This window comes from Catharus ustulatus, chromosome 4, assembly GCF_009819885.2.
Source record: "Catharus ustulatus isolate bCatUst1 chromosome 4, bCatUst1.pri.v2, whole genome shotgun sequence".
Taxonomy (NCBI): Eukaryota; Metazoa; Chordata; class Aves; order Passeriformes; family Turdidae; genus Catharus; species Catharus ustulatus.
Window position 1 is genome coordinate 57585498 of NC_046224.1, and position 11644 is coordinate 57597141.

At 41.6% G+C, this 11644-nt stretch overlaps 1 protein-coding gene across 1 annotated transcript in view; it reads right to left on the bottom strand.

Moving 5' to 3' along the window:
- The window catches only part of LOC116995878 (plakophilin-2-like), a 35461-nt gene extending 24019 nt beyond the window's left edge, over positions 1 to 11442 (bottom strand). The window contains 4 exon segments of the mRNA XM_033058957.1: positions 1089 to 1354; positions 1356 to 1781; positions 4214 to 4326; positions 11194 to 11442. Of these exon segments, the coding sequence (XP_032914848.1) occupies positions 1089 to 1354; positions 1356 to 1781; positions 4214 to 4326; positions 11194 to 11401 (1013 nt within the window). The 5' untranslated portion in view covers positions 11402 to 11442.
- Positions 11443 to 11644: the final 202 nt, after the last annotated feature.

The following is an 11644-nucleotide window of genomic DNA, read 5'->3' on the forward strand; positions in this document are numbered from 1 at the left end:
AAAGATACATCTTTGGAAAAATGAACTTAACAGCTACACAGTTACGGGAAAAAAAGCCATTTCTTAATAACACTGCTGTAAATTACACTATGATTAACTTAAACAGAAATTTTAGGATCCTCTTTGAATTATGAAACAACAAAAACCAGAATAAACATGCATGTAACCATCTCCTGTATACAAAGTGGCTTGTTCTGTCCACTGAAACACAACAGCTCTGGAAAGATTCAGAACTGTTCTAAAATGAAAAGATGTTCACTCCTGAGGGGGAAATCAGAAATAATAAAATTTATCTTTTGAAAATGGAACAGATTTTTTAAATAGTCTGAAATCTTCTCTGGAAAGGAATTTTTGGTGGGGGAAGTAATTTTGGAAAAATCCCAAACAACCTTTTCCAGTATTTTAAACAATTTTCATTAAGTGGGGGGGGGCAGATTTGGGAGTTTTTGGCATGGAGCTAACAGAGTTTCAAATTAAGATAACTCCCTCAGAGCATGTAGGATCTCATGGTAGTGAGAAGCTCTGGGGTCTTGGGATTCAAAGCAGTCTGTATTTGTAATAGGGATTCATGGTGCTACAGAGCTAAGAGAAATTTCTGCCTGTCTTTTACCTGAAGTTTATAAAACCTAAGAGATGTCCTTGAAATCATGAATGATTTTTAAGTGGAAATTGTCAATCTGCCAAAAGCTGTTCCACTGGTACATTTCTGACCAGTTCTTGTGAGAACCTGTGCTGATATCGTATGGGCTCTCTTGAGCACAAAATTTGCCAATACAATTTTGAGTATTGTGACTTAGGTTGTAAATTACTCAGTGGCTACATGTCTCCTGATAAAATTAATTCTTGGCAAAAGGGGGTCCCAAATTTCAGCAGGAGGTGTAGACCCTGCACTGTACATACACACACGTTTTTTCTCCCCTCTCCTCTGCTGCACTGGATGTGGATTTTTAAAGGCCAATCTACTTTTTGCCTCCTCTGCACTGATATTTCATACTTGGTGCTGGCTGCTGAACCACAAGCTATCAGTTTACCCTCTAACAAACACGTTCCTTTCAGCAGAGCCAAAGCAGGTCCTGCACTGTGCTTACCCGAGCTGAGATCCATTGAGAGTCACTTGCTCGCTCTGCAGGAAACCATTTCTCCCTGCTGCGGCCACAGCAGCTGTCACTGGCATCCTCTTCCCATCTGTTTCTGCAGTGACACTGGCTGTGGAAGCTGCCTGGGAAACTTCCCTCCTGCTCTGTGTGTTTCTGAAGGCGGTTTGGTAGAAGCTGGACCTCACAGATTGCCTGTTCTGAGACAAACGGGACGCAGTCGGGGACCTCACTTGTCCCATCGCGCTCTCTGAGGCCAGGGTAGTTTTCCTTCTCCAGAAGGTTGGTCATGCTGCGGCTGCCGCCAGGCTGGTGGTACAGAGGGACAGCAGGGCTGGGGTAGGCACCATCAAAGACAGCATCACTGACAGTGCCCAGGCGGGATTGTCTCTTGAAGGATCGTCCCCTGTGCACGGAGTCGTGAAGGTTGTAACCAACAATCTCGGAGCGAGCGTATCTTGGCGGCACAGTCGCGCTGGACCTCAGGCTGTCGCCATGCCTCATGGAGAAGCCAGCTGAAATCCCTCCACCATAGTGAAAATCGTTGGAAATGTATGCCAATCTTTCCGGATTTCGTTGGGGCGAAACCTCCAGTCTCTTCAGAGGCTGCCTTTGAGCTCTCTCTTCCATCGTCCTGTAGGCAATCCTTGTCCCCCAGCCATTTGTGTAAGAGGATGGGGAGGCAACCTGCTCCAGGGGGGATGGAACAACAGAAGCCACAGTAAAGAAACCAAGCCAAACAAAGTAAAGACAAAAATTCTACAGTCTGCTCTCAGAATCACAAAAAAACCCCATGAACATCGCCAAAGTTGTGCATTAAATGAGACTCTGCCATACTTTTTTGGGCCTCCCTCATGAAGGCAGGAAGAACTACAGTCTAAATATCAGGAGACAAAGTCTAAGCATCCAATCTTCTGAACTCAGAATAGTTGCAGAAGTCAATTATGCCAGGTAATGAACAGAGTGATTATTAAAGGAAATTTTTCATTTGAAACTCCTTGGGGATTAACACCGACATCTGCTACTAAAACTAAACTCAAGGCTGTCTAATAGACAGAAGAAAATTAATCATTCAGATATAAAAAATATTACACTGAAGTGTATGAATGTTGATAATAACCTTTCTACTATAAAGTTATTTAACATTATATTTAGCATATGTTCATTTATGATAAGAGCTAGTAAAAAGAGATAGTGCCTGTTTCTCTAGCCTCTTAAAAATTAAGGAGATTGTATAACATTCCAAGAAAATTAAAATGACCATTTCACCATCTCAATGACTTCCCTAATTTCACAGTTGCAATTTAAGATTATTTTGTCTTCCTTTACATAATGGTGACAGTCTGCACTGGATCACCATCTTGCTTTAAAACTTTCTCTTTCCTAAACCAAACAAATCCACTGCTGTTAACCTTCTTTGTAGAATCCACCTTCAAGATTCTTACTGTTAGGTAGCAAGCATTGAGGTCTCTGGATTCTCATACCTTCTTTCTTGTACTCTCTATTGGACTGTATATTCAATTCAGAGCCTTCCAGAACTAAATCAGCTTGGGACACTATCTGGCCCTTGAAATAGGAGGAGTCATGGACCAATTTTTAAAAAAGCAGTAGGCATAGGGCATACAACCATAAAAGAATGCTCCATATTTTCCACTTCCACACTGTGTTAAAATTTAGAAATATTAAAGACAATTTTTAAAGGTAAACTGAGAAGTTTTACACAAGCTTTTAATTGAAGAAAACAGTGCTTAGCAGATAGATGCCAGACTGAATTCCCTTAATTTCACTGTTGAGGAGATCCTGAGGGTGACAGTCTACTCACAAAAGGAGTAAAGGCTATAGAAACTAGCAGGGCTCCGGCAAAGATCATTGGATATATCTCTTTGCTCTACAGAAGTTATGCAAGGATATCTTTACCTGTTGTTTGGGGATAATTAATGTTTTTGTGAAGTACTAGACCTTGTGGCTTTTCCCAGGTTTTACACTTTTTTCTCTTTTCTCCCCACCCCCTGCCTGGTAAACTGTATTAAATAATTTCTTGTGATTCCTATGTCACCTCCAGTTTTCCTCTTGTTGCTCTCCTATGGAAGGAATGGATTTAGGTCAAATATTATGGACTGCAGGACAGGTGAGAATAGAGGATGGGAAGACAGAGAATGAAATGTGTTTCGGTAAATGCATCTGTCTCTCCCTATACAGAGTCAGAGCTGCTTCACTCACTGGTCAAAAGGTGGCCTATTACTTTTAACGACAAAAAGCCATTCTCGAGTAAGCTAAAATTACAAAGGAATTCCCCCTTCATACACAGTCATTTAGTAAATAAATGTTTCTGTTCTCAAGCCAAAATGTATTTGGTTTACCAAATTGATCGTGCAGGAGCATTGCTACTGAGCTCTGTTGATTTCCCAGCTGCTCCTTCAAATAGGTTCAAAACCAGTTTTGAGCTGTGTCAAAAACCTTGCAGAAAACCAATTATTAATCTCAGCATTCAAGCCATGACCCCAAGAAAAGCTGGTCAAAATAACAAGACCAATTTATGATTATATGGTTTAGAAACATCATTGTACTGCAAGGACTGTACTGCCGGAATTCTTGTTATGATAAAACAGGTTACAACAGGAGTATTTAAATGATAAGAAACCATTCTACCTTGTGTAAACAAGAGTATTTGTGAAACTAGCTCTGTTTTCCTTTGGTTTTGGGGTTTAATTCTGTTTGCCTGGGCAACATGGCCTCTGGCCACCCTGAGGTATGGACAGGCTGACTGAGCTGCTGTCTGGTGGGAGGGATGAAGATCTGATTTGTCACACCCTTTGCATTAGTGGAGTGTAAATATGATTTTTCATTTTCTTCCCTGATGCCAATTCTCACAAACCCAACAGGACTGGAAACAGCCCATCTGTTTGACTGACTAGAATTTGGCTACTGGGCTCTGAAGTCACTGGAAGGGAGAACATTAAGAGGTTTCATTGTAAAACCCTCCTTTTCTAAAAATCAGGTTTTAAGAAGAAAACAAACAAGCAAACACCATCTAAATGCTATTATTTTGTGGCAACAAAATGAACAAACTATGTGTGTGATACTATATTTATTTCTACTCATTGTCTTCCTTCCCTCACCTGGTTTGCCTGGTAATATGAGAAACTGTAGGGAGACCTTGGTGCAAAATCATTTTCGGTGATTCCCATGTTATAGACACGCTCTGGTACACTGGATGCTCGGTGCAGGCTGCCTGGAACCAAAGACTGAAATTAGTAAGATCATAACAAAACATGGCATTGTTATAGAGGATGATACACAGCACTACTGAAAGGTAGCAGCCAGCACTGACATTTCTACAAGCTGAAAATTGAACAGGAAAATGATGGAGGGATATTTGCATTTTCCTGAGGATACAAGCCATTTTTTTCAGTTCCCCAATATACTTTACTCACAAGTTATTTTTAGCTTTTAGGAGTCTAGTGATTCATGTAGCTATGAAAAATGTTTTAGCAAAGAAAGTTGATATTATAAATAACCCAGATAACGAGCTGATTAAGTGCTGAGAAACAGCATCCCTGAACTAAGAACACTTATTTTTCATTGTAACCACTTTGGATGTATATGCAAATATATAAATGCATGGTTTACTCTAGCTGACTATGACATGCAAAGTACACAAGAGATGAAAATATTGCAGCTGTAGATTGGAGCTGAGAAACATGGGTTGATGTCTGTATCTGTTACTGTGCACCCTAGAGATGCAGATTTTCACCATGTATAATTGTAAACAACCAGCACACACTGAGTGTAGACTTTAGTGTTTATTTCACAGCTGTCTATCTCAACTGCTGCTGTTTCTTCTCCCCCAGGTGCTAATTTAATGACAATGTATGGGAACAAATAATGCTTCACTAATCTCAGTGCTGCACCCAAACAGCCCAAAGAGTCTGAGAACAAACTCTAGTGCTCATGGTGCTGCAAAGTTGGGCTGTCCAGTGACACTTCAAATCTGCACCTGAAAGGTTCACTAATCCTACAAATAATGTCAAAGATCCACAGTTTATCTGCTCTGATTCTTTTTGTCCATGACCCAGCTCTGAAAATAGAGCAGCGCACTGTGATTCTTTCTTCCATTAAAAACCCCAGAGTCCAACAAAACCTTCAGGCTGTTCCTTTTTTTCACTTACAGAATGCATTTTCAAAGAGTGAGTGCTTCTATTAATGAAACTTTTAAAAGCACAGATATTAATGAAATAATAATTCATGAGACTCCCATGTCACTATGAGAATCTGCATATAGGAATATAAATAACACAGCTTTAAAGAGGTGAAATAGAAGTTGAAAGTAAGACCTCAAATCAGTCATAAATGGGCTGAAGAGGTAAGAGTGGTCAATAAAAAGTTAACTAGCCATCAATTTTCAAAATAGCAAATATTACCTGAGATACTACAGAAAAGAAATCTAAAGAACCAATCACTGACTTGCCCAAACTGCTGAAGACCAGATTTGTGTATCTGATAATACAGTAAAACACCAAACCGTATAATGGCAGACTGTGACAATTTGAGGTCTAATTCAATAATAAATGCAATTATTTTGCTTGCATAATCATACTTCTATTTCTCTCATTTTGGTAGACCTAAACACGTATGAGGTGATTTGTTAGGACACATTCACAGTAACTTCATGTCATGAGAGTGGAATGGTGCAGCTTGGTCAAACCCATGATTGGATTGTAGTAATTCTTTCCTGACATTACAAGGTTACCACAGCCCAAGGGTTACCTGAGTATATGAGAACGAGGCAAGAGGAAATTGTTCTCTTATACTGCAAAAAATTCCCAGAAATGTGCACCATCATTCCAAATCTACAAATCTATATGGATGTCTCATTTGTGTCATGTACTTCACATAGCAACATACTATTTCAGATGCCCAGTAAGATTCACCTTCTTAATTGCTGCATATTAAAGGACTTTAATAAATAAATCTTGAAATATAAATACCCATAAATTTCTGTTTCTTTACAGTTAGTATTTTTTTTCCCTGTTTACTTAGTGAGAAAGTATTCTCAGTTATCTACTTAGGCCATAAAGGTCCTTTCAGCAAGTAATTTTTGTGTATTTTAGGCAACTCTAAGGTTGCCTTTATCAAAAATAAAAATACAGAAAAGAGGATAAGTTAAAAACAACAAGGTCATCCATGAACTGGTTGAGGATAAAATACACATCTAACAGTTCCCTCCTGGCAAAAAGAAAATACAGTCAATCAAAAATTGTACTGTGCAGTTGTCTTTCAACCAGTCCCCTTTTTTCACCTTCAGTCTCCCTATGAAATTATCCATCAGTAGAAATTTCCCTTTCAGAGACAAACACAGAATATGTCAACCTGTGGAATTTCACTTTGCAGTTATCTCTTGCTTGCTCTTATCACATCAGTAAATTATTTTGTTGGCCTTTTACCTGTAGATTTATTAGGTAGACATAAAAGGCATGTCTTTTTACTGTGTGCTGGTTACTTGTGCCAAAAGTCAGCGTGGTAAAGGAAGAAGTAGGAACTGAAATGCTGTGCCTTTCCAACAGTTATGAGATGCAGAATTGGTGACCTGATCAGAACATGCCTGTGCCAGCGAGGCTGCCTTCAGTTTATTTTCACTGTACCACAAAAACTTTACACACCCAGTGCACTGTTTTGTTGTTTGGTTTTAAAAAGCCATGAATTATTATTTTTTAAATTTATAATGTGTTCTCATTTACTGCTAGGACTAATACTGTTAGGACTAATATTTACTGTTAGGACTAATACTGTTAGGAGAATCTCACTGTGATTCTCAGTGTTTAAAGTCTCACAAGAACTCTCTGCTCAGGAAATAAGCACATGATTCAGTTACTCATCCACAGAGGACAAACACTATTTGAGAGGCCATAGGACACCACACTTGATTTCCAGCATCCAGTCAGGAAAAAATGGGTTTGCTGCAGGCCCTGCATCATGTCTGTCATCCCATAAGGGTATTTTGGACAACTCAGGCATCTCAGACAGCACCAGACACCATGTGTGGGCAACTGCTTATCAGTTCCCTCTCCCTTGTCAATATGAACTAAAACAGCTGAGGAACAGCTTGGATGTGGTCAGCAAAGGAGGCAAACGGAACCCCCTTCGCTCTTCTCCAAGCCTAAAATAAAAGCTGTGCTCAAGTCACCTGATATTGCAACAGATACAAGAAAATTCTGAAACCATAAAAAACTACAGTATCAGAAGGCAGTAGGCTGTACAGATGACTGAGCAGAAATCCCATCTGTCTCCACAGAGACTCTTCTCAAGGCCCCTTTGCTCCCCTGGATGTGACAAGCCCGATACCTCCCGAGGCTTGGAAATTTCTCCCCAGCAATCACTGCCTATGGCTGCAGACAGACCAACCTAATGTTTGCTTTGCTTTCAAAAACAACAATGACAAGAGGCATCTCCAAGATACTGGTAGATGAAAAAGACTTATCTCTGCCAAAGAGCTGGGTGTATCAAATCCCCTTAAATCATGTACAGTTGTAACTCCGTTCTGAGTCTTCTCCAGCTTTTGCATTTGAATAGATATCATGAAAGCCAAATTTTGGCTTTGAACCTCTCAGGGCAGTCATCAGTGCAGCTGTGCCTGCACACACCAGTGTAACAGGAACTGAGGGACTGTCACACACCTACAGTGCCCCCCTGCCCAATGCTTATTGTCCACTCCTGCTCAGAGCCCCTGGGTGGTCACCTCGCCATGGGGATTCCTGGACTGGCACCCTTTCATCCTTTTCTATACTCCAGCACTCGGGATGGACTGAGATGATGACATTCAATAATGGCATATCAAAACCATCACTGAATCCCTTCATCTCAAGATCAAAGAGCCTTCCTTTTGATTGTGCTCCTTCATCACTCTGCCAGCACATGCCTGGTCCCAAAGGAGTTTTTCTAACATTTTGTATTGGTTAGGACATTTATAAAGGGTTCAAATTTAAGAAAAAGATTTCTTCTGGCTCCGGAAGCAAAGGCAAGGAATGTAACAAAACCAACAAAAATTGAAAGTCAACACGGATATTTTTTCTACTTCCTTATTTCAGAAAGATAGAAACAGAAAATTACTATGCAACAGTTAACATGCCAGCATACTGCAAAATAGAAAGCTGAGGATAGAAAAGTGCCCTGAGTTCCTAAAAGCAATTGTAAAAACAAAATACTAATAATTTTAGAAATTAATAAATATGAGGAAATAAATCTCTGATTTCTACCATCTTATACTGATGCTGTTTATTTGGAAATCACATAAGATTGAATTCTGCTTTTATTCTTTTGTTGTTTGGTTGGTTTGTTTTTGTTAAACACACTGTGTTTATAGAACTTGTTAGAAAAAGAATAAGTACACAGCCAGCAGTTCACTAGGCATTTGATTTTCTATGATACATTACTCAATTCTGCCCCTGATTTTACAGCGAGGATCTGATGAGGATGCCTTGAAAAGCCAATCAAACTCCAAAAAGGAACAAGATCAGAGGCAAGTGGACTCATACACAGAATGAAGTTTAAAAAATTCCTAAAATGTACATAAAATAAAAACAGCATGTGTGACAAAACACCAGTCATTAAAGTCTGTGATTCCAAAGGCCACTTTCACTTTGATAAGGTAGAACTACCTAGCATTGTATTTCCATCCTTAAATAGCATACAGAAATTTGATATGACTGCTTGTTGTTCAAAACTTTTAAGGGCAGTCCAGTCTTTAATTTACAAAGGCTCGGCAATGAATAAAATGGACAAGTTGCAGCTGTTGTTGAACTGCTTGAAAAGCTATTAACAATGCTTGACAACATCTTGAAAAGAGCTGAGGACATATGTAAGTTCAATCTTTTGGCAGCAGGTGGAATCCTCAAATCTGAACTTTACTGAATTTCTATCAGAAAGAAACACCTTCCAAAAGGGAGAAAACGGCAGGAAACAGTATGGGGGTAGGAGGAAAAACCTAAGTTTTTCCATATAAAAGTAGTGCTGAAGGCCAAGCAGACACCTCTAATTTGAAACTCTAAGGAGAAATTATGGTGGCCGACAAACTGCTTCTTGTGGCTTCCAAGTTTCCAGCACAGCCAGTAGAAAATGGGTGTGCACCGATGACACTGGGCAAGACCTTTCCTAGCACTGATTTTTCATACCCAGTGGTTATGTGCTTGGCTAATTTTAGGCATGCATGTGAACACTGTGGTTAGGTATGCACTAAGTACCTTGCTGAGCAGAGCCTGACACACTCCTATAGGCAGGATAGTTATATCACAGGGGACTGCTCCTGCCCCCTCTAAATCTTTGTAATCCCTTCTGCAACTGCAAACAATATAGGAACCTTGATGAATGTAGCCAGAAAAGGGCTATAGTACACAGAAAGAGATGCTTTTGCATGTAAAAGAGGGCATAATTTTTAAAAGTTCCCTACACATCAGAATTTAAATGTTTCTCAAACTATGGTCCAGTTTTGAGCAAGTCTGTACAGAAACCACATGGGGACACACATGCAAATACGCACATATTTTGCAGGAAAGTGAACATGATAAGTGCAAGATTGGCTACGATTCACATTATATATCCTTGACAGATATACATGTATTATACATGTATAAATTCATGGAATGCATTTCAGTTTTAATTAATTTTTTCTGAGTTTTGCAGTGGGACTAAAAATTGTACAGTAACTTGCCCATAGAAATATGTTTCAAAGAAGAAAAGTTCATTTTTTGCATGAACAAGACATGCTACATGTCATTTTCCACCCCTCATCCTGAAGTTTAAAAGTTTTGGTGTCTCAGAAATGCAAGGGCATCAAATACCTGACCTTTAGAAAAACAAAGCAAACCAAGATAACTATCCCCAAATGCATCAGATCTGTTAATGTATTCCAGAAAAGCCAGGATGACTTGACAGCATGGGAACTGTGATTTCATAGTGTTTTATGCATGGTTTAGAGACATGAGCTCAGCTTCATAACACCGTATCATTTATAAGCTACTGCTTAAAAAGCTTTTTGCAGGCTGTCTGCTGAGAGAAGAAATCACGCTACTCTAAAAGAGTTTAGAAACCGTATTTTAATGGCAGCAGCCAAACTAAGGACTTGCATGTTTATCTGCACATTGTACACCCGTTATATGATTTGTACAACTGATTTCTACAAGCAGAATATGTCCATTTTTGCCATGAGTTGTTTTTTTTAAATAGAGGCAGACAAAGAACAAGAAAATATTTGTCTGCCTAACTGTTAAGATAGAAAAGTGAAGCATGGTTACAAAGATTTTTGTGTCACAGCTTTTAGCAAATGAAAGGTGACAGCTTCTTCAAGGACAAAGGAGCAACAGGGCATGTAGCCTGAAAGTCAGTCCTATCTTCCCATTAAAAAACAAAATTAAAGTCTCATGGTATATAAAGTCTTCATGAATAGTTAAGACCAATCCCCTCGAGCACCTTGCCTTTAACCCTCAGCACCTGGCAGTCACCTTGTGGCACAGTCACCTTGTTCGGGCTCTTCCTGGGGCACAAGGTGTGGCTGCAGATTTCCTGACGGCTCTGCCCTCCTGGCTACAAGATCTTGGAAGCGAGCGATGACAGACGTCAATTTGTATCACGCACGTCAAAGAACTGGTAATAACGCGTGATAGCATTACTCTGTGCTTCCCATTCATGCCTTTCCCTAGAGTTACTTTTCCAAACTTTTAGTTTGTTTTTTGTTGCTTTTTTTTTTTTTTTTTTAAATCTCACGATTAAACAAGCAAAATTTTCCCTACGATTCTTCCATTTCACTTGGCAAACAGGAGCAGTGTGTAAAGCTAAAGGCATTAAAATAAGCACACGAAGCGGTTGCTGGATTTGGAGAATTTCGGCTCGGTTCCCCTCCCGGGCAGCGGAGAGCCTGGAGCGGCCACGCACCGAGACACGGCGGAGGCTGCAAGCGAGGAACTTCTGACTGGCGGCGGTGGGAAAGAGTAAAAGGAGAGGCGACAGAGGCCCGGGAAGCCGCGGACACGGGGCCAGCCGGGCTCCAGCCCGGAGCCGTGTCCCGGGTCCCCTCCTGGAGAGCACACGGGGCGGGGCAGGCACTCACCATTGTACAGCGAGCCCCGGCTCTTCCTGGCCAGCGTCTGCTGGACCTGCCGGTGGATCCGCAGCGCTTTCTCCTCCCCGGCGCGATCTCCCGACAGCTTGAGCCGCTCCTCGGAGGGCAGCGCCAGGCTGGAGCTGTCCAGCTCGCCCAGGATCTGCTGGCCCAGCACGGTGCGGATGTAGCCCTGCTCGGGCCCGCGGCCGGCCATGGGCACGGCCGGGCTCAGCTCGGCTCCGCAGACCTGTTGCGCCTCCGCCGCTTCCCCAGCGCCGGGGCCGAGCCGCGCCCCGCCCGCCGCACAGGTGCCAGGCCCGGCCCACGGCACCGGCCCGGCCCACGGCACTGCCCTCCCTCCCCTGCTCGGGCCCTCGGCCCTATTCCGCTCCCCTGCCCTGCCCGCCGCAGGCGAGGGTCCGGCGGGGCTGCCCGGCCCCCCAGCCCAGCCCAGCTC